Genomic DNA, 13,077 nt, shown 5'->3' with positions numbered 1-13,077 from the left:
CACTGTCTGTCTATATAGATAAATATATGCAGACATACATCAAATATTTAAGTAATCGCTACCGGCCCGTCCCAATGAAGGAGGTGATTTGTCCAGCATTGGCACTATCCCCTTTGAAAATGATTGACAAGACTTCAGCCAATGGAAATAGTGATCTTAGGATCATGTTTGAATCTATAATGGACAAACGCAACACACCAATCCCGCTTCATTTCCCTAATGATCCTCTTGGCCTCAGGATTAGCCCCATCATTATCTGCCTTTGTAGCACCTTAGTTGTTCGAAAGAGGCTTTAAGTGCAGGTTTAACGGCTCCCCGCTTTCGCCTAAGCACTTTCCATTCCTCTGCAGTTCCATTTGATGAGCCCTAGCTTCAATTTGCTTACAGTACTGACTTAGTGTTGTCAACCCTCTAGGATTGCCCTGGAGTGTCCAGGAATTAAAGAATAATCTCCCATATACTGCTGCCAGCAACCCAGGAGAAAAATGATAAGGACATTAAAAAAAATTGTGTTTTTTTTAAATGTTCTTTGAACACTTTTGTGTTATCAGTTATAAAAATAGTGGAGATAGGAAATAGGCTGTTTGACTGACAGGCAAGAATCATCCAATCAAGTGACCAAGTGTCTGTTCGCTTTCCAGTCCGTGAGGATGGACCTCTCGGGTGACCAATGGTGGGCGTGTGAGGGCGGGGCAGTTCCGAGGTAGGAGGTCATGTGGTGAAACCTCCAGGAATACGACCAACAGGAATTGGCAACCCTATTCTGGCTGCAGATATAAGACAATCATTGGTCACGGCCTCTGCCGCCAAGTCTGACCTATTGGCAGTCTCGCGGATCCAGTTCCAAGCTTTGTGCTCGGCAGTATCCTTGTTGCCATTGTACTGCTTGACAAAGTTCATTTATTTTCAGGCTAAACCATAAGATAATAATTGATGAGCATTAACTGCAAGTTGTTAAAGCGGTTGATACTCACCGTAGAAAAGGCTTGAAAGATTAACACTTAACACAGACACATTTTTTAGCTTTGAAGGTTTGGCACACTTTATGAATTCACTATCGACGATGATTACTCCATTTGCTTCCTCCTCACTTATCCAGGTCGGTAACCAGGAAAGGTTACAGTCACAAACAAACTCATTAAAGCTCAAGTTTCTGAAAGATTGAACGGTTAAGAATTTGTGCTGTTAGAAACATAGAAACATAGAAAATAGGTGCAGGAGTAGGCCATGCAGCCCTTCGAGCCTGCACCACCATTCAATAAGATCATGGCAGATCATTCACCTCAGTACCCCTTTCCTGCTTTCTCTCCATACCCCTTGATCCCTTTAGCAGTAAGGGCCATATCTAACTCCCTCTTGAATATATCCAATGAACTGGCATCAACAACTCTCTGCGGTAGAGAATTCCACAGGTTAACAACTCTCTGAGTGAAGAAGTTTCTCCTCATCTCAGTCCTATATGGCTTACCCCTTATCCTTAGACTGTGACCCCTGGTTCTGGACTTCCCCAACATCGGGAACATTCTTCCTGCATCTAACTTGTCTAAACCCATCAGAATCTTATATGTTTCTATGAGATCCCCTCTCATCCTTCTAAACTCCAGTGAATATAAGCCTAGTCGATCCAATCACTCCTCATAGGTCAGTCCTACCATCCCAGGAATCGGCCTGGTGAACCTTCGCTACACTCCCTCAATAGCAAGAACGTCCTTCCTCAGATTAGGTGACCAAAACTGAACACAATCCTCCACATGAGGCCTCACCAAGGTCCTGTACAACTGCAGTAAAACCTCCCTGCCCCTGTATTCAAATCCCCTAGCTATGAACGCCAACATACCATTTGCCTTCTTCACCGCCTGCTGTACCTGTATGCCAACTTTCAATGCCACTATAACATGCTTCACCAAGAGACCAAAATCATCGGCCAGCATCCCCCTCACCACCCCCCACCCCTTCATTCCCAACCTCCACATCCACCTCACCATTTTGGGCCATTTCTCTCCCGACAGCGGGATCCCATTTGAACCTCAGCACAAGGGGAGGGACTGACCCAGGGGGGCCTCATCCCCCCCCGGCGGTGCTCCCCAGGCCTCCCGCTCGGCCCTATTCCCGCTCTGCCCGGGAACAAGACCGAGCGGGAGGCCTGGGGAGCGCCGCCCCCGCTGCAGCACAGGCCGGCGAGGAAGAGGGTGGGGGAAGCGATGTGAGGCGCAAGGCCTACAGCCCCCGCCTTCGACCCCATGGTAACAGCTTCCCCCCCACCGCGGCCGCCAGTCTCACCCCGCCCCCCAGGGCCTTCCCCTCACACACACCGAACAACAGCGGCCGCCGCTTACTTGATTTGCTTTGTTCTGTAAAAGCAAAAGAACTGAGCACAGACCGGTTAAGAAACTTTACTAAACTTTAAAGTTGCGGCCAGTTCACACCTTAAACGTTACTGAAACATTCATAATGCGTTATGCAACAAAAGGGCAAAGATGAAAGTAAGACAGTTGTACATAGGATTACATGGGATAAACGGCACAGAAACAGGCCATTCGGCCCAACCAGTCCATGCCGGTGTTTATGCTCCACTCGAGCCTCCTCCTGTCTTTCCTCATCTAAATCTATCAGCATTACCCTCTATTCCCTTCTCCCTCAAATGCTTGTCTAGCCTCAACTTAAATGCATCGATACTATTCGCTTCAATCACTCCCTGTGGTAGTGAGTTCCACATTCTCATCACTCTCTGGGTAAAGAAGTTTCTTCTGAATTCCCTACTATGGTTGTGTTATAGAAGTAAGGACTGAAATAAAATAACTGCTATTCACTAGCAATGTAATGTCGTGGGAAATATATTTAACGAATTGTTCAGCATACCAATACACCTTTGCGTGTGTATAGGGTTGTGTGTATAAAGCTGATAGGGTGAGATGAAGAAGGGTGGGAGGAGTTTCATGTGGAGCATAAACACTGGCACAGAGCAGTTGGGCCGAATAGCCTGTTTTTGTGTTATACATTCTATGTAATTCAACCTAATGTCTTTGTATTTAATATCTGTATTAACGGGTAGCTGTGGACTCACATTCACTGAGCTTTGATGACCATAACAGGCAATTGTTTTTACTTGGAACTGCTCACCATTATCATTGACCATCTTTTTTACCAGCCTCCCATGACGAGATCTTAACATCAGCTTCCTAAGGCAATAGACTACAGGCCTGGGACATTGGTACTAATGCTGTTTATCTTGGCATTGAGAAACTTTCCTTGCCGTAAATACAAACGAAGGGTTTACTTCAGCGACAGCATCCAGCTGATTCCTTACTCTTTTTTCGTCCCTCCTCCATCTTCAGTGTAATCTATGTTTGCGATGTGCAAAGGGATAAAGGAGGACAAAGGATGGCAGAGCCAGCTATCCTATATTATCTATATTGACCCTAACTGTAGGGAAAATTGAGCCCATTAATGGAATCTCGGCGCCAGAGGTTTGTTTGCTCTGGTTATGACCCTTATTATATTATTGCAGGTCGCTGTAGATCTGGTTCAAAATTGCGCCAATTCTATTCGGTGCCTTGAGAACCAGGGCACATTCCGTGCCGCAGAGCTAACTTTGCATAAAATAGGATACTGCATACGAGCTCATTAATATTTAAACGTCCAATTGGCAATACAGTCTCAACTATAATTAGATTGACCATTAATTTAAGATACTGCTTTGGAGCGAACAGCAGCTCATGTTTTTTCCCCACCCAGCTTCCAAATTGGATCTTTGCTTGGCAATTTCTTCCTCATATAACTGCCCCTTGCCTCACATCCTGTTATTTTCTCTCCCTTTTTCTCATGGGATGAAAAGAAGTTGTCTTGTTTATCGAGGTTTGATGGGTTTCCATGGGGAAGATCTGTTATGGTTGCAGGCTTGTACACGCCCATGGAATAGTTTTAACTATTTGACGAAAGCGCAGTCTTTTTTTGCCGTTATATCTTATCCCAGGCGATGGGGGGATTTTGCCCATGAGCACTGTCGTTTATCTGTTGCTCAGCATCTCACAAGCCTAACATAACTGCAGCATAATACTCCCAAGTGTGACACCGTTACATGAAACTGAATCACACCACCAGTTACCCCTTCGTACAGTGATTTTATTTTAAACAACCAATTCAATGCAAAATTTTCCACAGTTTCAAAAGACTGCTGTTTGTACTGCTTGTCCAGTTTGCCCACTACAAATGCATTTGTCGACTTTTAATGCTGCACATCGTTTCACATAGCGATAGGGAATTACACAAAACTTACATTTTACTTAAATTAAATAAATCTGCAAATATTCCATCTTCTAAAGTAGATATCTGATTGTTGCTTATGTCTCTGCAAGGAAAGATTTGGAAAGGATTAGTATTTTCATATGAAAAGAGTCCTTGTATCACAAGGCTCCAAGCATGTCCCATCCAAGAGGAGCTTGCTCTATATTGCGCACACTTCCGGCCTTAATAACTAAATGCCAAACTTGGTGATATTTTAAACTGACCTGCACTTATAACATCTTTGCTTTCTGTAACGACTTGGTACTTTTATCATCTGAATCCACCTCTGTATGTATTAGAAACATAGAAACATAGAAAATAGGTGCAGGAGTAGGCCATTCGGCCCTTCTAGCCTGCACCGCCATTCAATGAGTTCATGGCTGAACATTCAACTTCAGTACCCCATTCCTGCTTTCTCGCCATACCCCTTGATCCCCCTAGCAGTAAGGACCTCATCTAACTCCTTTTTGAATATATTTAGTGAATTGGCCTCAACAACTTTCTGTGGTAGAGAATTCCACAGGTTCACCACTCTCTGGGTGAAGAAGTTCCTCCGCATCTCGGTCCTAAATGGCTTACCCCTTATCCTTAGACTGTGCTTGTATATCGATCTGCACAACTATGCACAGAGCTGTCGATCAGTCCGGCTCTCTGGCTTCCAATTGGTTTTGGAACACGCTCGAGGGGCTGAATTGCCAACTACTGTTCCTATCTTCCAAGAAATGGTGGGGCTAAATATTCCGGTTCACCAGGAATCCCACTGGATTGGTGCTGGAACGGGTTTTGCGCCTGGCTATCTACCCGAAAGCAGACCCCAGTGGCTCTTCTGGATTCAGGCTCATTTACATTCTCTTTTTGACGGGCACATTCCCACTACTATTAGCTCACCTGCTTTGGCTAAGGGGGAGGAGGGGCGGGGGGTCATACTGGTGGATAGGGTTGCCAACTCTCCAGGATTGCCCTGGAGTCTCCAGCAATTAAAAACCAATCTCCAGGGCACCGCTGCAAGCAAACTGGGAGAAAAATCATAGGGGCATTAAAACATTCTTTTTATCCATTTTCTATGAACACTTTTGTTTGTTAGTTATAAAAATATTGGAGATGGGTAAAAAAAAGAAAGGCTATTTGACTGACAGTCAAGAATCATCCAATCGTGTCTGTTTGCTTTCCAATTGGCGTGGGAAGGCCAATCCCCTGTGAGGATGGAAGTGTGGGCTGACCAATGGCGGAAGTGTGGGGATGGGGCGGTTGGAGGCGGAGGTCAGGTGATGAACCCTCCAGGAATACGGCTAAACAGAGTTGGCAACCCCCGGTGGGGGGAGGGGAAGATAATTTGATATGGTAATTGTTGCAAGGTAGTGTGACTGACTACAATTAAAAAGGCTGCATCTATTTGTACTAACTGAAAGGCAGCCGTTTCTCTGATTCACTCTCCATTTCCACATGATCTATTGCTGATTGATCCCCTAGGAGGATAAGCCACACCCTGAAGTTCCTCTGGAATATGTAACTGGAATCACCCAGCCCAAGTTCTGAACGACTTTCCAATTTGTAATTGGATCCATTTTGACTTCAGAAGCCACAGAGGATAGATCTCCCCAAAAGCCACCAAGTTCCAGCCAAAGTCCATTACCCCAGCGCAAGTGCATCCCTCCGCCAGCTGAAGACCCTTACCCCAGTACATGTGCTACCTCCCACAGCCAAAGTCCATTACCCCAGCGCAAGTGCTGCCTCCGCAGCGGGTGGCCCGCTTGGGGCTCGGCACTGCGGGGGGCTCGGGGGCTCGCCGGATGCGTTTGGCAGCTGCTAGATGGATTGGAGGCAATGTGGTATTGGACACATGCGCAGAATAGTGTTACTGGGAATTGCGCTGGGGTGGGGGGGCGGAGTCGGTGATATTTGTCCTAACTCTCGCTTCTGCGCATGCGTCTGGAGATGCATGCGCAAAAGGGAGATTTAGTACAGTTACTCCGAATTAAAAACACAAAATGGAAATCATGTTTTCTGTAAAGTGGGCCTTGCTTAGTGAAATCTGTGATCATTTGTGTCAGGCAAGGCTGCCCTTTGATTTTGAAAGCCCTTCCTCTGTCACCTTTGGCAATGCTGGATACCAGAAGGCAATGAATTCATAGCACCCGGTGTTGCTACAACGTCAATGACGCAAAATACATCAGATGATGCATTTCCCGTCATTCGTCGATTATTTGATTCTGCCCGCCCTAATCTGGGTGACTGTCTACCATCACTTCCAGTGGTAAATCTCGGAAATGGTGGCCAATGTTGGTGAACCTGTCACATTTTCCTGTTTACTCCACTATCCTAAACTAGGATAGGAAATCTGCTCCGTAATGGTTTTATTAATCAGCAGAGACCAATCCCGGTACTCCTGGCCCAACTCTGCTGCCAACGTGCTGACACATGGATGGACACAATTATAACTAGATAAGGATATCTGTTGAGAATTAAAAATGACAACAGTGGTCACATTTGTTACTGCCCAAATATGTCGATAGATTGTGTGATGTCCCAGGTATAGATGGATTGTATGATGACCCAGGTACAATGTATTGTATGATGTCCCAACTATAAATGGATTGTATGATGTCCCAGGGTATAGATGTAATATAAAGAGTGTACAATTCTTTTCAGAGGCAAGAATAAAACCCCAGAGAACTTACATATCTGATAAACATCTTCTGCCAGCGAAGATTTCTTTGAAAAGAATACTAATATTATTGCCCTGAAGATATCTAGGGAGCAAAAAGAAAATACAACGCATTAACTTATTTCAGAGATATATCTACTTTTGTTCAATTGTCTTATTTGTAATGCTCTGATCTCGTATTGTCCGAAAGGAGTTTTCTCGATCATATTCATGCAATGTAAATGCAGCATTTTAACTCCATATTTAAGCCTGCAGACATTAAATAGGATGGGTTGCCATGGTAATTTGGAACTATTAAAGAAAAGGGACATCATTATGTACAATCTCGAGTACTTCACACCATAGTGATTCACTGGTTCTCAGATATCACCGGTGCTGTTGGCTTTGGAAATACTTGTTTTACCACTTGTAACAATGGAAAGAACCCCCCAGAGGGGTCAGTCATGTGAAATGACCAGTCATTGACAAACATCCTAAGTTATCAACAAGGATTATGTTTACTCATTGTTTAAACCTGCTTAACTGAACAGTGAACACATTGGCCCCAGAATTCGTGGTCAGCGGCGAAGCAAAGGCTTTCATCGCTGGCCCCGAAGAAAGCTTCCCACAGAGATCTTGCAATCTCTTGTGGCGAGAAGTTTGCTTTTTTCGGCATTCATGTGATTTCTGCGCTGTGTAGTGGGAATTCCCTAGTGCAATCTGCTGTGACGTCAACAAGCTGTCTAAGCAACCAATCATAGTGCAGAATTCTCAGACAGAAAGCCAGGAAATGAGAAGCTGCTTTTATCCTGACTGTTTAAAAATGTTACAGAGAGCAAAACAAACATTGGGCCTTTCACATGGGGATAAGGTAGAACCTGAAATATCAGGAATAAACGTAAAAAAAAAACATTTTTTAAAGTTTCTAAAAAATTGTAATTTTCATTATGATGGAGAAATTTAACACTCCACAAAATTAAAATTAGTTTTTCAGGGCCATAATGTTTGATTAGCAGTCAATATGCTGTTAAAATCCCAGTTATACTTAATCCAATAAGGCTTAACATTATCACTGAAATGCCCAAGTTTACGTCAGTTTCACCGACATCACTGATTGCCGGCTATGGGGTGTGGAGGGGACCATTGCACAGCCCGTGTTGGAGCAGGGAGTGACAAACCGCAACTTCAGGATTTCCGCATATAGATGCGCATGCGCTAAATCCTGACGTTGCGGTCCGTTTCAAAGGGGCAATAACGGCGAATGCGGTTAGTTCACCGTTATTAACCACCGCAAATTCAAGCCCGATCCATAGATCTACAGGTGGGATCAATTTGAAGCCTTCAGTGTTTGACAACACAGTGGGAAACCCCCCGACCCTGGGCATCACACAACCCTGCCCTTAATCACACAGAAGCCAGAAAACGCACACTTTATTTTTAAGATGTAGACTAGGCCTGTATGCCTGAGCAGTCCAACTGAAATACAGGAACAATTAGCTTAGGAGTAGCTAGCTTGAAAATGGAGTTTCATCAAGAGTGTCAGTTGAGTTAGGTTTTTATTATTTTTCATGGAGTGGGTAGTATAGGAAATTGTTAGATTTCAATGTGGAAACTATATTCTGTTCGTTCACCTACTTACATAAAAATAAACCAGTTACTTCTGGGACAATTTTGCCTTGCACACTTATTATCTTGAGTGCTCAGCCCACCCACACAGGCCAGTGATGCAATTATATGTTTGACGGCCTGTCCAAACTTTCCTCAGCCCTCTAGGGTGGTCCGGGATTCAGAAATTATGTTTTGAATTATGAATTTCGAACAACTTCCATGGTCCATTTAGAAATGGGGAGAGTTTTGCAACACTGGGAATACTATCGCTTAAGCACGTTTTCTAATATTGGGATGGTATGAGAGATGGAACATCACGGGGTGGGAGGAGGCAGTGGGGGAATTTCTTTGGAGCTTCTCCCAGAAGTTCAGCAGATGCCTTGTTTACACGCAGAGACGGAGTTTCTGCTGAAGTTACTGTCACGGAGAAGATTCCCCGAAATGTATCCTCTCACTTTCCTGCCTCTAGCCATGGAAGCAGTGCAAAGGAAGAATTTGGCTATCACATAATGGTCCTGAAATTCCGATGTCCCGGGCCCGTACGGAGTTCCTACAGTCCCGGGAAGGCATTGGAAAACCCGGCTTTCAGCGCGCAATGCACATGCGCTGAAAGCCAGCTTTTCCGATATGTCAAGTTTCTGACTTGACAGATCTCACGCATATCAGGAGCGAGGACACTTGTCGGGCAAGATTTCCAATATTTACCAATATCTTGCCCAGCAAATGTCCTTTAAAATCTTGCACCTGAAAAAGCAGGCGTAAACCCTATAGTGTTTAAAAATACATTAAAACATTTAAATTAAATTAAACAAACACATATGAAAACATACTTTATTGTTAAAAACCCTCCCCACTTCAGAAAGTTTACTTTAAGGCATCTTTAAAAAAAGTCGGGAAAATATTATTTTTTATAAGAACTTTAATTTAAATGATTCTTAAATATGTCGTGTATTTTTCTTTTTTTATTGCTTTTTTGTGTGTTTGGGGGGAGGGGGTTCTCATTCATAATAATGGGAACTCCAACTTACGGCGATCCCATTATTATGAATGAGAAAATACTGTACCTTGATTGGCTGCCCAAAGCCATGTGACTACAGCATGTCCTGACGTGCACGCGCTCCGATGCGTAGGAGTGATGGCCTCAGGCTTGGAAGTTTGAGTGGGCGCAGCAGCAACAGGTAAGTGCGCAGTTTTTTTACTTTTTTTTTAGTTTGCCCACGGGAGGACCTCAATCGGAATTTCAGGCCCAATATAACTACAACTTGTGTATTATATACTGAGCCTTTAACATCATAAAACGTCCAAAGACGCTCCACAGGAGCCAAATCAGACAAGCATCGATGCCGAGCCAAAGGAGACATTAGGACAGGTGGCCAAAAGCTTGGTCAAAGAGGTAGGTTTTAAGGAGCATCTTAAAGGAGAAGAGAGAGGTAGCGAGGCGGAGAGTTTTAGGGAGGGAATTCCAGAGCTTATGGCCAATGGTGGGCTGGAGGATGTCGAGAAATGCACACAAGGCCAGAATTGGAGGAATGCAGAGTTCTTGGAGGATTGTAGGGGCGCAGGAGGTTACTGAGGTAGTGGGGTCGGTGGTTAATGTTCCCTGTCATTTTGTTTTGGGGCCACGTGGCACCTTTAACAGGCTGCGCGGCCAATCCAAAATTCCGAGCATGCGCATTTTTTCAATTTAAAAGCCGGCTCAGCAGATGTGCGGCACCCGTAGAGCGCCGCACGGCCGTGCAGATGTGCAGCACCTGTAAAGCGTAGCACGGCCGTGCAGATGTGCAGCACCTGTAAAGCGTAGCACGGCCGTGCAGATGTGTGGCACCCCTGGGGCATAACACGGCCATGCAGATGTGCAGCACCTGTAAAGCGTAGCACGGCCGTGCAGATGTGTGGCACCCCTGGGGCATAACACGGCCATGCAGATGCGCAGCACCCCTAGTGCGTAGCACAGCCGTACAGCGTAAAGGGAACATTGATGGGAGGTTTCAACACAAGGATGCAAATTCTAAATTTGAGGCTTTGGTGGATTTTGATGGAGCCAACGTAGGCCAGCAAGCACACGGGTGTGAGTTAGGATACGGGCAGCAGAGTTTTGGATGAGCTCAAGTTTATGGAGGTGGAAGATGGGAGGCCAGCCAGGCGAGCGTTGGAATAGACGAGTGTGGAGGTAACAAAGGCATATATGGAATGTTTATTTTAATTAGATGTGAGTAAGAGCCTATTTCTGAATGTTCTACGATAAGGGTCTGGAATGTTTCTTTTGCTCTGTGATTAGAGCTTAAATATTTGCTTTTGTGAGCACACAGCATTAAGCTGTACATGGCCAAAGGCACAGCCCAAGTGACCCTGTGAAAGGGCCCAATTCTAATCGCCATACTGCAAGTGCACTCTGAACTCTGCTCTGAGCCCAAGATAATTTGGGTGAAGCTGCAACATGGATCAGGAAAATACTAAACTGCTTCCCTGAGCAAAACCATGATTTATTTTATAACCGACAAGCTACAATAAAATCCATGAATAAATGTTTCACTTACAACTTCTCCAGGGAAGTCAAATTTTCCAAGAGATTTTCATCTAAAGAGAAAATGCCATTGTATGAAAGATCCCTGGAAAAGAACAAATGACACTTTAAATTTCTTATTAAAATTTACATATATTCCATCCATAGAAAGCCAAGATGATTCTGAAAGATGATTTTTATGGATCAAACTTTGTTTTTGCACACAATGAGGGCAATTTTAACCTAACCCGCCCATCAGGAAATTGACGGGATCAGATGCAATGCTGGTTTCGCACCCCACCCCATTTTACTCTACTGACATCGACGGAGCGTAATCTCAAGGGCAATTAGGGATGAGCAATAAATGCTGTACTTGCCAGCAACTCCCACATCCCGTGAAGGAATGAAAAAAAAATATTGAGCCGTTGTTAAACCAGCATTCCACCTGATCGCATGGGATTCCTGGCCGGCAAGGTCGGTTAAAATTACTCCCGGTGTAACTGTTTAACACTAATCCTCAGACACAAGATATTGGCTGCCTGATAGCTCAGCATATTAATCCAGTGAATAACTGAGCCATATGACCATGAAGGTCCCAAGATCAGCCCCCATTCTGTGCTGAGATAACTCAGTTCAACCAAGTGGGTGGACAGTAAGACACTACAATTGGCCTTGGCGTACCTGAATTAGGATGGGGGAAAGCGGCCAGGGTTCCTGCTACTGACAGTTATCCAAGCACCCCCCCGCTTGTTGAAAATGTTATTTCTGGATGTTGGGCAAAGAAAGAAAGACTTGCATTTATATAGCACCTTTCACAGCCTCAGAACATCCCGAAATGCTTTACAGGCAATATGAAGTGCTTCTGAAGTGTAATCACTGTTGTAATGCAGGAAACGCGACAACCAATTTGCGCACAGTAAGGTCCCACAAATAACCAGATAATCTATTGCTTAGCTATGTTGATTGAGGGATAAATATTGGCCATGACACCAGAGAGAACTCCCCCTGCTCTTCTTTGAAATAGTGCCATTGGATCTATTACGTCCACCTGCGAGGTTTAACGTCTCAGCCGAAAGACGGCACCTCCGACAGTGCAGCACTCCCTCAGTACTGCGCTGGAGTGTTAGCCTGGATTTTGTGCTCAAGTCTCTGGAGGTAGGAAAAGGTTAAATGCCGTTTGCCAAAGCAGGTTTGAAATGCTACTTGTGCTTGTTTTCAAAACAGGACTGGATCTGATTTCCTGTTTTGTGGTAAATCTATTGACTCCTCCGTAGCCACAAGCTGCATGTGCATTTAAGAGACTAATGGGGTAACCCAAACTGACTAAGTGGTAAGTGTTCTTTCACCCACTGACAGGTGGACCAGCAACAGAGCTCAAAGCCAAGGAATTTGGCACAAAGAGAGAAGAAATTTTACACGCATTTGTTCCATTCAGTGGATGATGAATTAAGAGTTTTCGTGGCCATGCTACACCCAATACTCTTTCTCGGGAAACAACTGCAGTGAGCTTGACGGGTGCTTTGATATCTGTTGGTCTTGCTGTCCCTGTTTAAACACGCGACACAAGAAGAAAAAGAAAGCAAAACAGGCAGGTAACAGCCAGGAAAAGGAGCACGGTTTTCAAATGCAGGCGTATCAGATGCACTGAGCCTTGGTGAGAGCAGAAGGCATGTGGCTCAGTGAGTAGCAGTTATAGTTTGTGCCTTGCCTTGCACCTACCATTTTGGAAACAAATGGGTTAACAACTTTTATTTCATATTTTACTGCCTAATATTGAGGGTGAAGACACTTTTGACTTCCAATCAAATGCAACCAAGTCTGAAATAGGAAAATTATTCAGTTCACTGATCTGAAGATTTGGCACTGTCCTGAAGGTTTTTTTTTTACAACTTTAAGAGGTGAAAAAAGAGAGGGACAAAGCCAGGCCTGAATCAAGCAAAGTCTGTCCACCAAAGGAGTTGATTTCACATCAGCTTTGATTCCAGGCCAGGATTTATGTTTAACCCTAGAACGGCTCAAAAAATTTTTTTGTGCAGGA

General features: G+C 44.4%; 1 protein-coding gene across 1 annotated transcript in view; it reads right to left on the bottom strand.

The window, feature by feature from the left end:
* pkd1a (polycystic kidney disease 1a) overlaps positions 1–13,077 on the bottom strand; it is a 191,551-nt gene that overhangs the window by 104,900 nt on the left and 73,574 nt on the right. Inside the window, exons 2-5 of the mRNA XM_070901126.1 lie at positions 11,074–11,145; positions 6,963–7,034; positions 4,277–4,348; positions 975–1,153 (exon numbers count right to left, since the gene is read on the bottom strand). Of these exons, the coding sequence (XP_070757227.1) occupies positions 975–1,153; positions 4,277–4,348; positions 6,963–7,034; positions 11,074–11,145 (395 nt within the window). The remainder of the gene's footprint in view (positions 1–974; positions 1,154–4,276; positions 4,349–6,962; positions 7,035–11,073; positions 11,146–13,077) is intronic.

The sequence above is a fragment of the Pristiophorus japonicus genome, chromosome 15, assembly GCF_044704955.1.
Source record: "Pristiophorus japonicus isolate sPriJap1 chromosome 15, sPriJap1.hap1, whole genome shotgun sequence".
Classification (NCBI taxonomy): domain Eukaryota; kingdom Metazoa; phylum Chordata; class Chondrichthyes; family Pristiophoridae; genus Pristiophorus; species Pristiophorus japonicus.
This window is presented reverse-complemented; position numbering and strand designations above follow the sequence as displayed.